This window comes from Gymnodraco acuticeps, unplaced genomic scaffold, assembly GCF_902827175.1.
Source record: "Gymnodraco acuticeps unplaced genomic scaffold, fGymAcu1.1, whole genome shotgun sequence".
NCBI lineage: Eukaryota > Metazoa > Chordata > Actinopteri > Perciformes > Bathydraconidae > Gymnodraco > Gymnodraco acuticeps.
Window position 1 is genome coordinate 249,714 of NW_022992009.1, and position 19,933 is coordinate 269,646.

The window sequence follows — 19,933 nt, forward strand, 5'->3', positions numbered from 1 at the left end:
TTAATTTTAAGGACATTTCGGCCAGGGGTGTAGAGCTATATTTGTTTAAGCACTGGATCGGCAAAACAGGAGAGTGTGTGCACCAGTCTGCCTTGATCTATGAATTCATGTCTGTGACACTCACGGTATCTGCTGCGGGAGGGTTAACTCAGCCTCTGAGAAGACGAGCGCGCCGTGCCTTTCACGCACCGCCTTTCACGCACCGCCTTCGCTGTGTTTACCTTCAGAATCATTAGAAAGGCTAAAGAGTGACTGCAGGCTGATGTGTTTTAACCACACACACACACACACACACACACACACACACACACACACACACACACACACACACACACACACACACACACACACACACACCATGTATACATCACTTCAGGGGACATTACATTGACTTACATGCATTTCCTGGAGACTTATCCTAACCTTAACCACAACCAACACATGCCTTACCCTTACCCTAACCCTAAACCTAACCAAGTCTTCACCCTAAAATTAATGATTCCCCTCATGGGGACCTCCAATGTGTCCCCATAAGGGAAGCCAGTCCACGTGACTATGTAAACAGATTTAGGTCCCCACAAGTACAGTAATGCTAGACCACACACACACACACGCACACACACACACACGGACAAACACTCTATCACATTCAATACTCACTTACGCACAGCCGATCTTTCTCTATGTCTGTCTATCTCTATCTCTACAGTAGCCTCTCTGTCTCGCTATCTATCTATCTCTATAATCACAAAACAAGAAAGTTGTGACACTTCCGCCGGTTTATAAGCCTAGACAATGTAGGATAGAAATAAATATATATAGCATACATATATATCTAAAATAACAATTCCATAATATGGATTCAACTTGTGCCCCGCTGGACTTGTCGTTTAGCCGTTACTGTGACATCAATAACGGCTATCAGCCATGGAAGATAGTTTGTTTGTTTCATTCTAAGCTATCCAGCAAGGTTATTTTCATTTATGTTGTTTTTTTTCTGCACAGTGTAGAGTCTTGTTGTGATGAGAGGGATGGAGGTATTTAATAAAAACCTTGCTCGCTGGAGAATAGCTACAGAAGTCCTGTCACAAGTTAATCGGAGAGGATCACAGCTGGCCACGGATCTCGATGCTGCATTCGGGCTGTGAGTAAACAACTTGTGTCTTACTTTTAGGCTGTCTGGAGGTATGGACAGCTATCAAAGCTACTAAACATCACATTAACAACGACGTACAAATGAAAGTTGGAGACAAATACATATTTGAAATGATTTATTCACGTTAGCAATGTTTTGAACAGACATCCCCAGTCACCTCATTGTCATTTTGTAGTCCTCGCTGTACGCGTCCGGATATCGGCATCGCAACCACAACCTCACACACTGGTACTGAATGTGCATCAAAGTGTTCCTATGGAGCCAAATATACCAAAAGATAAATGTAAACAACAGAAGAAGCGATCGAAATGTGTATTTCCTGGTTATTCTGTAAACCGGATTTACCATCTGTATGTCCTGACACAAACATCCAAATGTATGCAGATATGCACATGGAAGCAATATGACACAAGTGGCTAATGAACTGACAAACATCATGGTTCATGTAACAACTTGGTTGGAACACTGCTGTTTGCAACTAAATATTTGTAAAAACAGTATGCATCTTCTTCACCAAAACAAAGTCCTCTTGTGTTGCGCCAGATGTTTTTGTGTCAGGGGAGAGGCTACAGGTGGTGCGTGTCATAATACAAGTACCTCGGAGTCATGATTGATTCAACACTCAATTTCAAGGCTCAGGTTAAAAAAATTATGTAATGGGGTCAAATTCAGTCTGTCGAATTTTAGGTTAACCAGAGATTACATGTCAATTGAGGCATCTCTGATGTACACACACACTCTATGGTTCTCTCACACATCACCTACTGTTTAACTACCTGGTCACATGCCAGTACAACAACATTAAAACCACTGGAGTCATTGTACAAACAAACACTCAAAATACTGGACATAAAATCTGTTTTTTCGCATCACTGCCCAATACTCCAAAAATACAACTTGCTAAATTGGGAAAACCTCATTAAACATGCAAATGCTTGCCTTTTTTTACAAGATTGTCAACGGCCTGACCTCACCTCCTCTTAGACAGTTTATTAACATACGCACAACTGCAACTAGGGTAACAAGAGGTGCAGCGAGAGGAGATTGCATTATTCCACTCAGAAAAAGTTATTTCAGTCAGTCTTCATTTTCTGTTAAAGCTGCTCAGCAATGGAACTCAATCCCACCTCCAATCAGAGACCAGACCACATTCACTTTATTTAAATCAAAACTCAAAAAATTATATTTCACTGTGAGGTATTAGTAGACCTAATAAGCGTACGTTTGGTTACTCTCTGACAAACCTCACAACCTTATTTGATATAATCTGCCTAGTAACTTGTTTCGAATTATTTCATTGGATGATTCACGCAGAACACCACAGCAGACTGCGGCGCACCTACAGTGTAAGCGCGCCACAGTTTTGCCTCTGCAAGACTCCACTTGCACCCCCAATTACTATTGCATTAAGGAAGACATAACACATGTCTTTCTTTTTATATGCTCTAAAATAGGCTACCAGCCACACAACAAGCTAACAGTCTGTGAAACGTCAAGACACTAATGAATGAAACCAGTTCAAGACGCATTATCCTAATTACTTATTTAGTATTCCATAATTTAGTAACAGAGATGGTCAAACTAAAGTGGTAGAGACATGGCAGAATTCCTATAATGAAGCGGGACATTGAACTGTTCACCCGTGAGAGGGCGATCAACAAAAGAGAGCGAGCGGCCCCGTTGAGGGAGTTTACAGATGAAAAGACTCAGCCATGTTTATGCAGCATTGCACTTGGAGATGTGGTCTCGCAAATCGCGCAGATTACATAGGCCTACATGTATATAAACCTGCGGCGGAAACCCCTCTAGTCTGTCAGTGAGTGTGATTATTTTATAAAAGTAACGAAGTAACGCGTGGCGGGGCAATGTTAGTAATTGTAGTGTGATTACTGAATTATAAAAGTAACGCGTTACACTACTCCGTTGCCGACATAGGTAATATTATTACTATTTACCCATTACCCAACTCTGGTCAATGGTTACAGCAGTTAGCTTTTTCTGGTTTAGCTTAGTACATTCATTAGTAGCCTTATCTTTAACAATGTATATTAGAAGACAGAAAGTAACTCCCTGACCTATTTTACAATAGGTGACTTCACTAATGTCCCATTGTTGTTACTGTTGTAGTAGGCTATACAGAAACATGACATAGGCCTACTACATAAGTATTTGAAACAGTATACTTCAAATATAAAATATAACAGTACTCATTTGTAATACTGGCTACTTTACTATACAGTCTATTGTATTAACAGCAACTTTGTTGTTGTAATTATAACTAGGCATATTACAGTACAATGCACTTATGGTTCAAATCAAGTTGCATAAATACTTGAGCTACGTTTTTATTATAATTACTAATGTATTATGTTTTCGTCATTATTACAACAAATACACACTTGCAACTGATAACACTGGCAATGATTTTTTATTTATTAGACTATTTAAAAAACATCATGCTTCAAAAAAGTGGTGGCTCCAAATAAGTGGGGGGACGGCGATCCCCCGCGTCCAACGACCACTACACCACTGCTTATAGTTTACTCTGTGAAAATCACGTTTGTTTATAAAATCTTATAAGACTAACAAACTAAATAATGAATACGCTCTTAAATAAATGTAGTGCAGTAAAAAGTAAAGAACAAGTAGGCTACTTCCATTTGACTAAAGTAGCTAAAAGTAAATGTAGCCTACTTTGTTACTTTGATGCATTAAAGTGTTATCATCAAAACATGGTAAAGGTGCAGCTAGTTTTAATGACTTTGTATGCTGCAGGGCAGCTTGTGAATTTACTCCAGGTGTCTTGTGTATATTATATTTCACATCATTAATCAAAATCTGCAAAGTAAGTAAAGGTATTAAATAAATGTAGTGGAGTAAAAGTACATCATTTACCTCTGAATTGTAGTGGAGTAGAATTACACAGTAGCATAAAATGGAATTACTCAAATACAAGTCCCTCAAAAAATTACCTAAGTACTTGAGTAAATCGACTTAGTTAATTTACACCACTGCTTATTAGTAGCTATCAAAATGATGTACTCCCGATTTTATATAAAAAATAGGCGATTTATGGTTTCTATATTAGGAACTACAAGAACTATGAATGTCTGTAAATGTAGCGATACGTCATTTAACCGTGTAGCCTATACCAATGAAGTGTTTACGGACAGCCCATGAATGCACCATGAGCAGAGTGCGACAGAAGAAGCAGGAAGCAGCAGCAGGGAGCGAGCAGTGAGCAGCAGTCTGCCTACGGGTCGTTTTTCACTCGGATACAACTTGACTTTTAGAAACGAAGAGTGCCTAGTTCGACGCGAACATGTATTTCTTCGCAGTATTTGTCCTTTTGGGAACAGGACTGACGGCAAACTGCGGTGAGTTAAGAGTTTTTTGAGACCTTTATGTAAGTCAGGTTGAAAGTGAAAGCAAAAAGAAACGAGGTTGTGACGTCGTTTGAAATTTGTTTTTGTGTTCATTTCTTTCGTTTAATTTGTTAAAATAGAAGTTTAGTGTCTTCATTGGTGGTAATACAAAAATATTCTGTAGCTCTAGTACATAAATCTAACAAGAATTGTATTGAGTTTTTCATGATTGACAGCTGTTGTTTATTGAAGCTGGTGGTATAACATGGCGTCGGTATCCTGTTAATCACGATAAGCCTTACGTTTCTGTGAATCAAATTCTTTAAACCTTAAAACATATAACGATTTTTTTCCCAATGTTTTTAAGTTGTTTTTAAAAGAGTAAACATTTTTAGGACGTCCCGAGTAAAACATGTAAACAGTTGGTTTAGTTAAGCAAGTGAACAAACCTAAACTATATGTTTACCTCACGTGACATCTTGATATCCCAATTATATCCATGAGAATGTTTGTACTCAAAAATCTATACGGATTGAAAGATTTAACCTAATGGGCATATTGTTGTAAACTAAATTATACATATAAGGTAAAAGTAAGCAGTGCATGACATTAAGGATTTTGGGAGATGGCCCTGTGGGCCATCTAAGCTAATTTACAGATGGCCCTGAGCCCAATAGAGATTGCCCTGAAAAATGCTCGCGGACGAAATGACGCACGAAGGGTTTGGGGGGCCTCCCCCTAGAACATTTAGATTTGTGCAGGTCTTAGATGCTGTCTGGTGCATTCTCTAGACTGAATTATAAGATGAACCACCACAATATTATATTGTTCAATTGTATTCTTCATTTCACTTGTTTGTTTGTGCTTGTTTGTGTTTGCTCGCTTGCATGCCCTGCATAGCTATAAAAAATACTTAAGTTCAAACCGGAGAGACGTGATGTAAGAATTACATATTTATTGTTTACACGTCATATGAATGAAATGATTGCCACGATAATACAACAGGAGAATGTAATGGTGTTTGGCGATTAGGCCCCGGTTTGCAGGATAATCATTCAGGAGGGAAAGAACCGCTCCGAAGAAATCCCCGGGGTCTAGACACTGGTGGTGGTGATGAGTAGGTGAGACCGGTCTGAAAGAGGAAGGTTTAGCTTTGTCCTGAAGGAGACAGGAGGCGAGAGGGGTGGAGGCGGGTTGCGTGTGATCATCTGCAATGACAACTGACAGGGAGGAAGAGCAGGCATTTAAGGCATTTAGCATGTGCAGCGATTGGCTGCTGAGGGGTGACGCCCTCGTATTTAATGAGGGGGGAAGGGAGCCATAGAGTGACGTGTGAGTGACTCGAGTTAGGTCTTCCTTATTGAACTTGCTAAAGCTTTCATTTGTTGATCAAGACACTTTCCATCTGATGAAGGCAAATGGCTTCCCAGATGTAAAAAAGTAGAAAACATTACATTCAGTTATAACTGCCAAAACAAACATTATTTACACTATTAAAAATGTTGTAATGTTATCTACTGTAAGTTGGTCGAATGCCTCCTCATCCGGAAGCTGACTGAGCAGACCCGAGCAGCAGTCGAGAGGAGCCGAGCGCATCCGCGAAGCACACAAAATGGGACGTCAGAGTTCCCGTTAGCCGGCAAATCTAAATCTCTTCGGTCAAAATTATTTCCCTTTAGCGCAATACCGCTTCAGTTGCGCCACTTATGTGACAGACAAGAATAGTCAACTCTAATGTCTAACACTTAATGTGGAGAAAGAGATGTCCTGTATGGGTTGATTGTGCGTTGATCTGTTGGTAATGCCTCGGGGTTCCGGTGGGCATGTAAACAAATGCATAATGCTGCGCTATACTTTGTGGCCTCACCCGGTTGCATAGCGACCAGAGATGGGGTCGTTACTAAAAAAAAGTAATATATTACATATTACATATTACTTTAAAAAAAAGTAATATATTACACTACTTCGTTACTCTCTGCATAAAGTAACTCGTTACTTTACTCGTTACTTTACTCGCAGGGCCGGCCCGCCCCTCCCTACAGGCAGATCACGCAGACTGCGGCGCACCTACAGTGTGCACGCCACAGTTTTGCCTCTGCGAGACTCCACTTGCACCCCCAATTACTATTGCATTAAGGAAGACATAACACAAGTCTTTCTTTTGATATGCTCTAAAATAGGCTACCAGCCACACAACAAGCTAACAGTCTGTGAAACGTCAAGACACTAATGAATGAAACCAGTTCAAGACGCATTATTCTTATCATTCTTTATGAGCGCATAACGGTAAGGTATCTAATTACTTATTTATTTAGTATTCCATAACTTAGTAACAGAGATGGTCAAACTAAAGTGGTAGAGACATGGCAGAATTCCTACAATGAAGCGGGACATTGAACTGTTCACCCGTGAGAGGGCGATCAACAAAAGAGAGCGAGCGTTGAGGGAGTTTACAGATGAAAAGACTCAGCCATGTTTATGCAGCACTGCACTTGGAGATGTGGTCTCGCAAGTCGCGCAGATTACATAGGCCTACATGTATATAAACCTGCGGCGGAAACCCCTCTAGTCTGTCAGTGAGTGTGATTATTTTATAAAAGTAACGAAGTAACGCGTGTCGGGGCAATGTTAGTAACTGTAGTGTGATTACTGAATTATAAAAGTAACGCGTTACACTACTCCGTTACCCACAAAAGTAATAATATTACAGTAACGCGTTACTTTGTAAGTAACAAAGTTGGGTGTAACGCGTTACTTTGTAACGCGTTACACCCAACTCTGATAGCGACACTTATTGTTTAGGTGTCTTTTAATAAGCAGGTAGTCATATCATTAGCTAGAACTAGCTGGATCTGATCGATATGGACATAAACGCGAGTGAAGTCTAATCTGACGGGAGAGAGAGATCAGCTGCTGCTGACGAGTCGACACACAGCTCTGCATGATCACATGCAGCGGTGAGCGGACAAAACACACACTTCAGGTTAGAATATCACACGTAGCTATTTTAATTACCTCTCAAACTACCTAAACTAGTTATAGATATGTTTAGTTTTACTGTCGGCTCACTCATTACTGGATCCACGAGCTGCATGATACTGGCATAATAGATTGCCCAATCGGGCAACCAGCAGGTGAGGCTTCATTGCCCGAGCTAAATACTAGATGGCCCCGGGCCATCGGGCAGTCCTTAATGTGGAGCCCTGAGTAAGATAAGTATATTCAGGAAAAACAGCTGGTGTTGCAGCAGGTCTACCATTAGTATTAGTGAGATAAGAGGAATTATTATTCTCTTTTCTTAAATCATTGTAAATCTGTCGTATGATTGGATCTAGATCTTTACGACTGATGTAATCTACAGTCATAATCAGAGACGGGTTGTTTATTGCTCTCTAGGGGCTTTGGTTTGATTTCTGAACACCACCCTTATGTTTGTCGTCACTGAGGTGAACAGACAGCATTGTTCAAATATCTCTTGCCATGATGGGCGCAGCCTGATTTGGCTCATACAGAAGTTTGTCTGTGAAGGTTGCCATCTTTTCTGAGTTTGATTTCCTCGTTCTTTCTAGCAGAGCTTGAGGTTGGTTAAGATATTTGATACTTATATTCTTCTTAGATACGACGTAACATATGTATCTTTGGCATTTCTGTAATGCAATTCTTATTTAAAGACATTTATGGAAACACTGACAACTGTCAAATGCATTTTCTCAGTTTTTGTATGTGGGCGTTTGTTTCCCGGAAGTATCAAAGGAAACCATACAACTCAGTTCTATTTACTGCACTTGCCTTCACATTAAACAACACACATTTCACAATTTATAACAAATAGTTGATACGTTTATGAACAGAATTGAATAATTGTGGAGGTCATTTTTCTCAAGCCAAAATACGTCAACCTCCTCATTTACAAGGAGTTGCTGTTTGTCTAAGTGTGCATAATTATAAGGAACATATAATATGTATTCTTATATGCTGAAATCCATTACGCATTCAAGTTTATACAACTTGGAGTGGAAAAATATGAATACAAAATACAAATGAGGATATGGTCAAAATACTCACTTGTAACAGTGTAATTGGATGGATGAAGCTCATTCGAAACCTAAGAGTCAAATCTACATATATCTGCATTGTCTAATAAACATATGTCTGTCTTTCCCCCTGTGTGACCCTCAGCCATGCATTCCCTCACCTACATCTACACAGCCTTCTCCAAACCTGTGGAACTCCCGGGCATCCATGAGTTCACCGCCATGGGGCTGCTGGACAACAAGATGATCGACTACTTTGACAGCGATAATCAGAACAAAGTTCCCAAACAGGACTTTATGAAGACGCAGATGCCGGCAGAATACTGGGAGAAAGGCACGCAGTCCCGCCAGAGCAAGCAGCAGTGGTTCAAAGTCAACATCAACATCCTGATGACACGAATGAGACAGAATGACACCGGTAAGATGCAGGAGCCAAAATGCTTATTTATAATAACATCTTCCATGCAAAGTGAGAGCTCGAAAAATAACATCAACTTTCGGATTCCCCTTTCTATTGAAGGTACCATTTCCATCAAAGTGCACCTCCTTCCTAAACAGTGCTCGCTTTTTTAGCAATTGTTGCTTGGGCAATTAGCAAGTGAGACATTTGAAAAGAACATTTGTAGAATACAACCAATTACTTCTAGCCATTTAAACTCATTTTTTTATTATCAAAGTGATTGCCAGTGTCTTGCTTGTCTCTTCCTGCTTTAAGTGAAGAGTTAGCAACAACAACATGCTAACTTAAGGTGGGTTGCCTATTTAAGGTGGACCAGTTGTTCTTATTTTAGTGACACGCTGCTTTGACTAGCAACTTGTCCTCCAACAACAGGAGGTGTATTTTAATTATAAAGAACATGTTTTTTTCAGAGCACAGTTCAGTTTTTAATTATTCCATTGTTAGTTGAAATAGATCGCCATATGACATGGTCTCATATCGATAGCAGGAGCATGAATTGAATCACATTCAAATAGTTTACTGGCAGACTTTTTGATCTTAGTAAATGCGTAAAAGTAAAGGAAATAGAGTTTTGTAGTAGACAGACTTATGTCTATATATTAAACCATATTCTTGTTATTAGGCTCTTGTCTCACTGTCCCGCCCCTCGCTCTCATTACAGACGTCCACATTCTGCAGTGGATGCACGGCTGTAAGGGCGAAATGCAGCCTGACGGTAAGCTTCAGTACCGCCATGGGACGGACATGTACAGCTACGACGGGACCGACTTCCTGTCCTTCGACGACGTCCACTCCACCTGGGTGGCCCCAACCGTCGCGTCAGAGACGACTAAGAGGAAGTGGGATAAAGTCCAGGTTCTGAAAGAATACACCAAAGGCTACCTGGAGACTGAGTGCATGGAATGGTTGAGCAAGTTTGTGGAGTTTGGAAAACAAAATGATGCCAGTATGTATGACCTCAAATTATTTAAATTTTTGTTCTAGATATTAGAAATAGCTTTTGTAACGTAAGGATCTCTATACAAATTGTTAAACTGACTAGCCTTAAAAACAATGGGGTTTCTACAAATTCAGCTGAGGGTTGACTAATCCCGGAATAATACATATGCCTACTTTAAGCAACATTTGGCTGGCACTACACTATCATCAAATTGCCATCATTATAGATGAAAGCAAACCATCTATATTATAAACCCCTATTTAGGTCAAAACATTCGCCATCATTTGACTAGCGCTACAAAACTATTCTGAAGTTTTAGCCTATCACATCAACAAATTAAGAATACTAGCATTTTGTAAGACAAAGATTTTTCCCAGATCCCATTTTCCAACCAAGAACTAAATACAATAGGCCTGCTATTGGAAAAGTGTTTGGGAAAATACCTTAAATAATCATTTGGACTGGTTAAAAATGAAAAGCCTGCAAATATGATCTGATGTTATGGTTTCTTTTTCCAGTTCCTCCAAAGGTGCACGTGTTTTCAAAGAAGGCCAAGTCGGAGAAGAACATCATCCTGTCGTGCATGGCCACCGGTTTCTACCCGAAAGACATCTTGCTGCAGATCAAACGGAACGGCCGTGTTCTAACCAAAGAGGACGGAGTGTGTTCAACAGGCACTCGACCAAACGGCGACGAGACCTACCAGAGAACAGACAGAGTGGAGATTCTGAGGACTGACGTGTCCACCTACACCTGTGAAGTGAATCATGCTGCGTCAGGAATGCATGTTGAGAAGGAATGGGGTAGGAAACTTTTTCTTGCCTTTTTTTTTTTTTAGCATTTCTTGCTGTTTACATTTTAATTGCAGAGGGTGGCAAGGGACAAATGATTGAAATTAGTGAGGCTATTCTCAACTAAAAATACTAATAACTGTTTAACTAATTGATTTGACGGATCTGATTATCTCGAGGAAGATCAAATGCAAAAGCACCAAATCTTGTTTTTAATAGAGATGTGCTAAGAAGTTTCTTAGATTAAAGTCATTCAGCAGGACAAAGCGTACAAAAATGATTCATTCTTAATCCACTACGACCGGAATAACCTTTGAGTCAAATGAGTGAGGGAGACCTAGAAACACCTTACAAGCGAACGTTACTAACCACATCCGAATTGCCTTTATATAAGGAATAGGAATGATTTTGAAAATGTGAAACTAGTGTATTCTTTTATTTTTTAGATCATACACTTCCTAGCGGTTCAGGACCCATCATTGGCGCAGTGGTAGCGGCGGTGGTGGTGCTGCTGCTCCTGGTCGTGTTGGCGGTGCTCCTGATTCTCTACAAAAAAGGAAAGCTCGGTAAGTGCAATATCTAACAACTGTCTTCCTTCAACAACAAGATACCTTTGGATGAATATTTATTTTCTGTAGAAGAAAATACAACATGTAATTCAAGTGAGTGTTTATTGAACAAAAACTTCATTCTAATATTTAGGTTTAATCTTTCTAGCATATTACATGTGCTGTTTTGAGGGCATTGCACAATGAGTGTTCTCATCAGTGTCCAATGCTGGACGATTCTCACTCAACCATTGCCATCTTAGCTGCATCACGGAAGTCATGCAACAACCCAGGATTATGGTTTCTTTAGTAAACAGGGCCTCGTGTTACGGCAAACAATCGTCTGTAGCTATCGTTGCTAGCTATCGTTGTTAGTACGACATGCAGTGTACTGAGGGCAGTATCTAGACTTAGACAAAGCATTGGTTTTACAGTCTTGTCAGCCATGAGCAAGGATGTGTTGTGTGAGATCGTTATAAAGTGCAAAGGTCTGTTATTATTATGATGTTCTTCAAAAGGGGATCAGAGGTCACATTGAATAGCAGTCCTGTCAATCATTATCTGAATTAACTGTGAACCTTAATCCACTGCACAGTCAGTTGACCCTGCTCTCATCAGATCTGAAGTTTCTCCCTCACAGGGAGCTTCTGTAGGGCTCCGTTTTAAATATCCATCGTTCTGCTTCATATCAATCTTTATTTGCACGATCCTGTGATAATGAAACTTAATATTTCATGCAAGAGAAGGAAAGACATTCTCCGAAAATGCTGCTTTCAGCCTCAAAAATGTACATTTCCTGCTTTTCTTATGCCTTTGAGACACTGAGATGGTCATTTTGTTACTTTTTTCTGACATGTTACTGACCCAACGATGAACTGAAAAAATTATCAAAAGATTCATTGATTTAAAAAAAAAAATGTTTTTTTAGTTGTAGCCCTTATTTATATTTGGTCAATCAATTAATAAATTAAGTTTATTTATATAGCCCAGCATCACACATTTGTCTCAGTGATGTTGACTTTATCCATAATCATTACTATGTGTTAACATTGTCTTGAGTGTGCACAAGTGGAAATAAGAGCAAAGGTAACTCATTTATTTTCTGTTTGAATAAAAACATTCAGGTAGCAGCAGATTTTAAAATGTCTTCTTTTTGCAGGGGGAAGCAACAGCAGCGACAGCACCAGTGATGGCTCAGGTCAGTGTCTCTGTCCACTCATTCAAATCTGGTTGTGTGTGTCTTCATGTGTGTGTTTTAACTTTGTCTTTGTTAACAGGCGAGACACTTCAGACTGTTGCTACCAAAGGTAAGTGCTTATGGATTTTATACGATTGTACTAAAACGTTAAAGATAATTATATAAATGATATTATTGGCTGGATGAGAAGAGAACCCTCTGGTCACTTTGCAAATACAGTTAAAAGGTTTATTATAGAGTAGTATGGTATTCAAAAGTATTATAGCATAATATGTAGTTACAAATAATGTTTATGTTTTTGGTGTTGATAGGCCTGACAACAGTCATACAAATGTAAAAAAAAAAGAGACATAATGTGTGTGTGTGTGTGTGTGTGTGTGTGTGTGTGTGTGTAGGCAACAATGACATTGAGGCATCTAAAGCTCTTATGAAGGGTAAGTTTGTTTTCGTTTTCTTAAAAGATGTGAAAAGACGTGGTGTTTGCATTAAACTACATTACATTCAAATATATAGTTAGATTTGTTTGTGTGATGTAGGGAGATTGTATATAGATGTGTTAAATCAAGCAGGGGATGACCACATTCAATTCAATTCAAAACCTTTATTTATCCTGGTAAAATCCCATTGAGATCAATGATCTCTTTTTCAAGGGAGACCTGCAGCAGTAGGTTCCACAAGAAGACATAAAAACATGAACAACAAAAGGACATCATACAACAAAATGTACAGGGATTACAATTTACATATTTAACCACATGTACAGGTACCAACAGCATCTGATTTTGTAGCATCAGATGCTGTTGGTACCTGCACATAACGTGCTGAAGTATCAAGATAATCAAGTGATTCTTTTTAACAGGGAAAGGGGGATCCTACACTTACTCACAGCTCCTGATTCGTAAACAAGGACGGTTACATAGTAAACATTTTCAACCTGGTTTAATATTAAGCTAAATACTGGACCGGTGTATCGAATTTTGAGTTTTCCTTAAACCCCGCCTCCGAGCTCTCGTCTGAGTCAAATGAATGGAGAGGGGAAATAACAGCTTTTTAGGGAATATAGACCCTAATGATTTAAATAGGCCTAGTGAAAGGGCAGTTGTAGTTATTATTAAGGCAATAAGTTAGACATAGCTCGGTGAGTAATAACAACTGTGACATTGCAATCAGTGTGATGCCATCAGCACAGGTTGATGATTTGTAGATTGCCAGAACATGTCATAATGCTAAATGCGGGTTCATTATAAGCTTCCACCCAGGCGAGACAACCAGAACTCGACTGGACTCTAAGGTTGACCTCACATTCTGTCACATTTTGTTCATTGAATAAATAGATCGCAGTCCAGACAGCACAGTTAGGATATGATGAGTTGGGGGGAAATGTTGTAGTGGCCAAACGGTGGTACTACAACGTTTCTGTGAGTCTGTGATGTCATTTCGGGCAAAGAAAACTTTGTTGTAAATACATTTCCTTGGACAACACTTTTATAGCCGTTATTTCCTCAATGGATGCAGGAGATCCAGGGAAGACCCCGGTATATTCTGTTCTCGAGAGTCAGACGCTGCCTCGAACGCTCCACCCATTCTGCATATAAAGATCTTCTTTTCTCCACAGGCTCAGACGAATCTGTCGACAGCGCTGGCTCTAAGGACTCTGGCGTCCGTAAGTATCTTCATCCAATGATTTAAAGCTGCATTGAGCTTCTATGTCATACAAATGTAAAAAAAAAAGACAATGTAAATAATGTGTGTGTGTGTGTGTGTAGGCAACAATGACATTGAGGCATCTAAAGCTCTTATGAAGGGTAAGTTTGTTTTCGTTTTCTTAAAAGATGTGAAAAGACGTGGTGTTTGCATTAATCTACATTACATTCAAATATATAGTTAGATTTTTTGTGTGATGTAGGGAGATTGTATATAGATGTGTTAAATCAAGCAGGGGATGACCACATAACGTGCTGAAGTATCAAGATAATCAAGTGATTCTTTTTAACAGGGAAAGGGGGATCCTACACTTACTCACAGCTCCTGATTTGTAAACAAGGGCGGTTACATAGTAAACATTTTCAACCTGGTTTAATATTAAGCTAAATACTGGACCGGTGTATCGAATTTTGAGTTTTCCTTAAACCCCGCCTCCGAGCTCTCGTCTGAGTCAAATGAATGGAGAGGGGAAATAACAGCTTTTAGTGCATTTTTTTTTTTAATGCTAAATGCGGGTTCATTATAAGCTTCCACCCAGGCGAGACAACCAGAACTCGACTGGACTCTAAGGTTGACCTCACATTCTGTCACATTTTGTTCATTGAATAAATAGATCGCAGTCCAGACAGCACAGTTAGGATATGATGAGTTGGGGGGAAATGTTGTAATGGCCAAACGGTGGTACTACAACGTTTCTGTGAGTCTGTGATGTCATTTCGGGCAAAGAAAACTTTGTTGTAAATACATTTCCTTGGACAACACTTTTATAGCCGTTATTTCCTCAATGGATGCAGGAGATCCAGGGAAGACCCCGGTATATTCTGTTCTCGAGAGTCAGACGCTGCCTCGAACGCTCCACCCATTCTGCATATAAAGATCTTCTTTTCTCCACAGGCTCAGACGAATCTGTCGACAGCGCTGGCTCTAAGGACTCTGGCGTCCGTAAGTATCTTCATCCAATGATTTAAAGCTGCATTGAGCTTCTATGTTTGTAGTTGCTTTAGTCGTTTTAAGTATGACTTCTGTTCATCCCTGCAGCTGGTGACACCCCCAGCCCCCAATCCAGCGCCACATCCAGCCTACAAGGAGGGAAATATTAATAATGATCAAATATTGTTGTTCAACTCTATCGGCTCTTATTAGGACTCGGAAAACAACCACTTTGACAACAATTCAAATAAAATTATAAATAACTTAAAGTGCCCGTGAAGTGCATGTTTTTGCGCCAAAATGAAATGGCAGTTTCATTCCTTACATATCATTGCGCCTGTTCATGGCTAAAATAATTTTTAATTATTACTTAATTCATTATTAATTTTAATTATTACTTAATTCATTATTAATTTTAATAATTACGGCCGTCTAAGCCTAAGAAGTTGCAGACGATAGCGGCTGTGACGTCACAAGATGGGCCCTGTTGTAAAGTGATACAAGTGCGAGAGAAATGATTGATTTTGACAGGATAGATGAGGAAAGTGGCTCAGAAGATGGAAGTGCAGGACATCATTGAACCCTACAGATTTGAGCCGTCAGGGACGTCAAGTGGGGAGGATAATGGCGACGACATGGACGATGGGGAAGACATTGACCGGCTACAGAACACTGAATGGTTAGCAGGTTAGCAGTGACTGTGCTGTCACTGTCGATTGGAAAATAGGGGGGGGGGGGGGGCGTGAAGTGAAGACTGAAGGGTCCTTTGCCTTGTTTAAAATCTCTGCTTGGGCTCAGCCTCTGGGAAATAATTAGCTTATGTACATGGCATGTGCTAGAGTATTATTAAACTATTAAATTATTAAACCCACTGAGATAACTTAGGCTACAGTTTACAATCTAATCACTCAGAGTCCTTTACCTCCCTGAGCTGACATTATCTCTCTCAGTCCCACAGGAGAGGACTCTCCCTCTCCTTATTGTTGAAACAGCTAATCTCCGTTAGCTCCGAGCTAGCACCAGATGCTAACAACAACCATGTAACTCTCTCAGTCTCTCTTTCTCTCTCGAATCGACCAGTGGCCTTTATTTGTCATGAACAATCAACGAATCTACGAAACAATGACACCAGCCAGGCTCACCTTCATCTTTTGGGAACAGAAACATCGCCACTTCGGCAGACTTGACATTAATACGGCCAGCGGCAATGCATCGCTTCCCGTGTGTTTTTCCTCCCTTTTTCTTCACTCTGGCCTCCATTGTCAGGTTTTCTCGATTGGCAATCACTTCCAGTCGACTCCGACACACTTTCCAGTAAAATACTCGCTCAAAAACTTTGATAAATTCGACTTTGAAACAGAGAAACAATAAACTGTGATGAATGTAAACACTTCGGCGGCGACCATCTCGTGACGTCACGCAGTAGATCGCAAGCCACGCCCACGAAGGCGGAGGTCAACTGCGGATTTCCCTGCGGCAAATTCAAAACTCGTCAAATTCGTTGCTATTCCAACATCTTTTGATATGGTTCCAATGGACAATTTTGGTCATTACTATACGTATTAGCATAACAGATCATGCGCAGGCGCACACTTCACGGGGTCTTTAAGGCTGTTTTAAATTCTCCAGGACTATAAAGATGTTTTAAATTCAGTATATATATTACGTGTACTCAAAAGCTGCAACTGGTAAATACACTGAATGAACTGAGGCAAACCAAAGTTAGCCTCAATGTTTTAGCCTGGATTAAAGAAGAATATAATGCTTTTACCCTGGATATAAATTAGTACACAGTGTTTTTGTTGGTGATTTGCAGGAAATATTCAGAGCCAAAAGTTCTCATGTACTGCTTTTATGCTTTTAATACTCTGCTGAGCAAAACATATTATGGTTTTATTGAGTGTGCACATTTTAGAAAAATGTTCATGAAAGCGTTGAATGTGTAGCTTCTAAAGCGGCAAGATGCTTTTCATTGTACTTTGACACAGATTATTTGGTAATTAACATGTAACCAGTTCACAAAAGATTTGTATTCTTGGTGGGATTTGTACATACAATAATTATTAATGAAGTATAATCAGGCAAATGTTATTTTATCTTTACATTTTAATGTGTTTACTCTTTCGGGTCGTATTCAGGGTTATGCTAAACTGTAATACATTTGCATTCACATTTATTGTCTTCAAAAAAATCTAACTCCAGACAAGGAAATTGTTTAATTAGGTTTTTTAGGAAATTGAAATATTTGTACTTAATGGATATGACTTTCCATATTGAAATCTCCATTATGCCTGTGTATTTAAAAGGTCTGTACCCTTAAAGACTCCATTGATTGTTAAGACATTAGTGACACTTATTAAATATTTGAAGCTTCTGTCTAAAAAGTTAAATTATGTATACAACACAATGAAATGTTCTTTCTGCTATCTCCTGATGCGTTTTTACTCTGAAGATGTTTTAATGAGTGCTTTTTTTTAAATGTCTAAGCTACAAATACATGTGTCCTTCACATTGTGTACAATTGAAATAAATCCTGTAACCACCTTTGTTGAATTGGAGTCTTTATTTAGCTATACTACAGTGAATATATATATTAAAAATAAAGCAAGTAAAACAGTTACCTACAAACATGTTTGCAGGTATAACAGCCTTCATGGTATCAACAAACTGCTGATGTTAGAGCAGCAGACCTTAAGATCACCTGTAGCCTTTACAAATATTAATCATTGTTAACCAGTTAAGCCCGAAGGTCCCCCCAGTGGACCCCTCCCACAGTTTTTTTTCTCTCACATGTCTCAGGGCTTCTTAACATTTATGAAACTATTAATGTTTCATACCCTTTTTAAAGGTAAGAAACTCCGCTAACTGACAATAAGAACAATTGTTAGCTAGAAAACACACAAGCGTAATACCAAGCCTTTGAATTAGCATTGAGCGAAACAATGCTAACTAATGCTAACGCTTTTTTACACACAACACACGGTAGAAATGCCCGTATCTTAACTGCACAAACAAGATATACGATTTAAAGCCGAGACTCCACAGATTCCACACATGTAATGTCATCATCACTGTAAGACCTCGAATTCCTGGAGCTATCAGCCAGAAAAGAGAAAGTAAACCACATCCTAGGATAGCCAGGCTGCCTGTCAAGTGTAGGCTGTACTCACAGTACTGTTAGTCTATCATGTCTATATGATGACTGTAGTGTACACATTCGACACTGTGTACCGGATAAATGGCGTTGTACAAAATGGTACATGCTAATGATGCATTAAATCAACAAGAAAACATAATAAAATACTCACTTCTTATGTATTCCACTTTCAATTTGAGCTAGAGACTGAGGAATCTCGAAACAATCGTCAGTAAAATGACGGGAGCACACGACTGCCGAATTACTCGTCAGCTTCGGCTCCGTGAAGTTTGCCCGTGTTATCTGAACAAATTTCACCCACTGACGACGAATGGCTGGGTTTCTTGGAAACGCATGCGTCGATACGCCCTTCTCTGCATTTGCTGTCGCACTACAGCCATACAAAACACATCTATTCACCATAATAAAGGTCGGCTATTCACATGCAAATGCTATTGAATGTCCGCCATTGTTTGTGCCCGTCTTCCTTTGCTCTCGTCATCACCCGAAGATTCCCGACGATTCCCGAAGTATTTCGTTTCATTGAGAGGGCGCAGTAAAATTGAAAATAAAATGAAACTAGGCGCATGAAATTAAAAAAAATTGTTTATTATGCTTATTTTTAATAAAAATACATAAGTTAAACCCAAAATTCGCGGATTTCCACTATCCCTTTAAGATGTGTGAGCTATGCTTAGGGACCTACCAGTCAAGATTATTTGTGCGTAGGGGTGCATCATCTGGCGCCTGGTCCTGGTCATCCTCGCCATTGCCCATGCCGTGAACCATCACCTCGGGCTCGGGCTCGAACAAATAAGGACGTAATGGTCCATCGTCTGGCTCAATATTGTCACCATCGTCGCTTACTGAACCGGATTCAGATTCAGTTCCTAAAACGACATTTTCGTAGGAAAGCCGAGAGGATGTTTCTGACTCGCTATCATCACTGGATACCTCGTACAATCCTTCTTCTTTGTCTGGTATATTTGCCCTTCCACGTTCATTCTGCATAGACGCCATGGTTTGTTATCGTATCGTCTTCCTGAGTTTTCGTCACTTCCGGTTTGGCTGAGTCGAACATTTCGTTTCTAAAAAACTTCGGGGAAGCTGCAATAAAGTGCTTCTAACATGCGTAAGGCAATTATTATATTTTTTTAATCAGGTGTGATTGTTTTGGTACGTAATTATGCTTGTATATAAGTTAAAACAAAACTATTTGAGGTTCCATTTCCACTATCCCTTTAAAGCAGTGGTTCCCAAAGTGGGGGGCGCGAGAGACCAGGAGGAAAAATGGTTATTTAAAAAAAAAAGATTAAAAAAGAAAAAAAATCATCATTTGAAAAATTATTGATTCGAAAATAATATAATACAGTAGGCTACTATTACGTCTGGGCCTCTGTGTTTCATTAAAGCTCGGCTCTTTGTGTGTGTGTGGAACGAGCCATTTTGTGTGCGTACGTGAGCGAGAGAGAGAGCGTACCGGAGATCGTAGTTGTTAGCTTCTGGTGCTAGCGAGCTATGCTAACAGATATAAGGAGCTTTTTCAACAACAAAGTGGAGGAGAGTCCTCTCCTGTGAGACTGAGAGACTCAGTGAGCTAAAGGTGAGTGTTTAGATAGTTAACTTTAGTCTAAGTTATCTCAGTGGGTCTCAAACGTTTTGGTCACCATT

At 39.6% G+C, this 19,933-nt stretch overlaps 1 protein-coding gene across 3 annotated transcripts; it reads left to right on the forward strand.

Moving 5' to 3' along the window:
* The first annotated feature begins 4,311 nt into the window (after positions 1 to 4,311).
* Positions 4,312 to 17,670, forward strand: LOC117536478 (H-2 class I histocompatibility antigen, Q10 alpha chain-like). Of its 3 annotated transcripts, XM_034201366.1 has the most exons (12): positions 4,312 to 4,533; positions 8,701 to 8,973; positions 9,677 to 9,961; positions 10,474 to 10,758; positions 11,193 to 11,312; positions 12,454 to 12,492; positions 12,572 to 12,601; positions 12,888 to 12,926; positions 14,108 to 14,155; positions 14,259 to 14,297; positions 15,091 to 15,138; positions 15,235 to 17,670. In XM_034201366.1, exons 1-12 carry the CDS (start codon positions 4,479 to 4,481, stop codon positions 15,294 to 15,296), a joined length of 1,323 nt encoding a protein of 440 aa, XP_034057257.1. In that variant the 5' UTR covers positions 4,312 to 4,478; the 3' UTR covers positions 15,297 to 17,670. The 3 variants fall into 3 exon arrangements, with proteins under 3 accessions (XP_034057257.1, XP_034057258.1, XP_034057259.1); XM_034201367.1 differs by lacking the exons at positions 14,259 to 14,297; positions 15,091 to 15,138 and having other exon boundaries at positions 4,479 to 4,533; XM_034201368.1 differs by lacking the exons at positions 14,108 to 14,155; positions 14,259 to 14,297 and having other exon boundaries at positions 4,479 to 4,533.
* Positions 17,671 to 19,933: the final 2,263 nt, after the last annotated feature.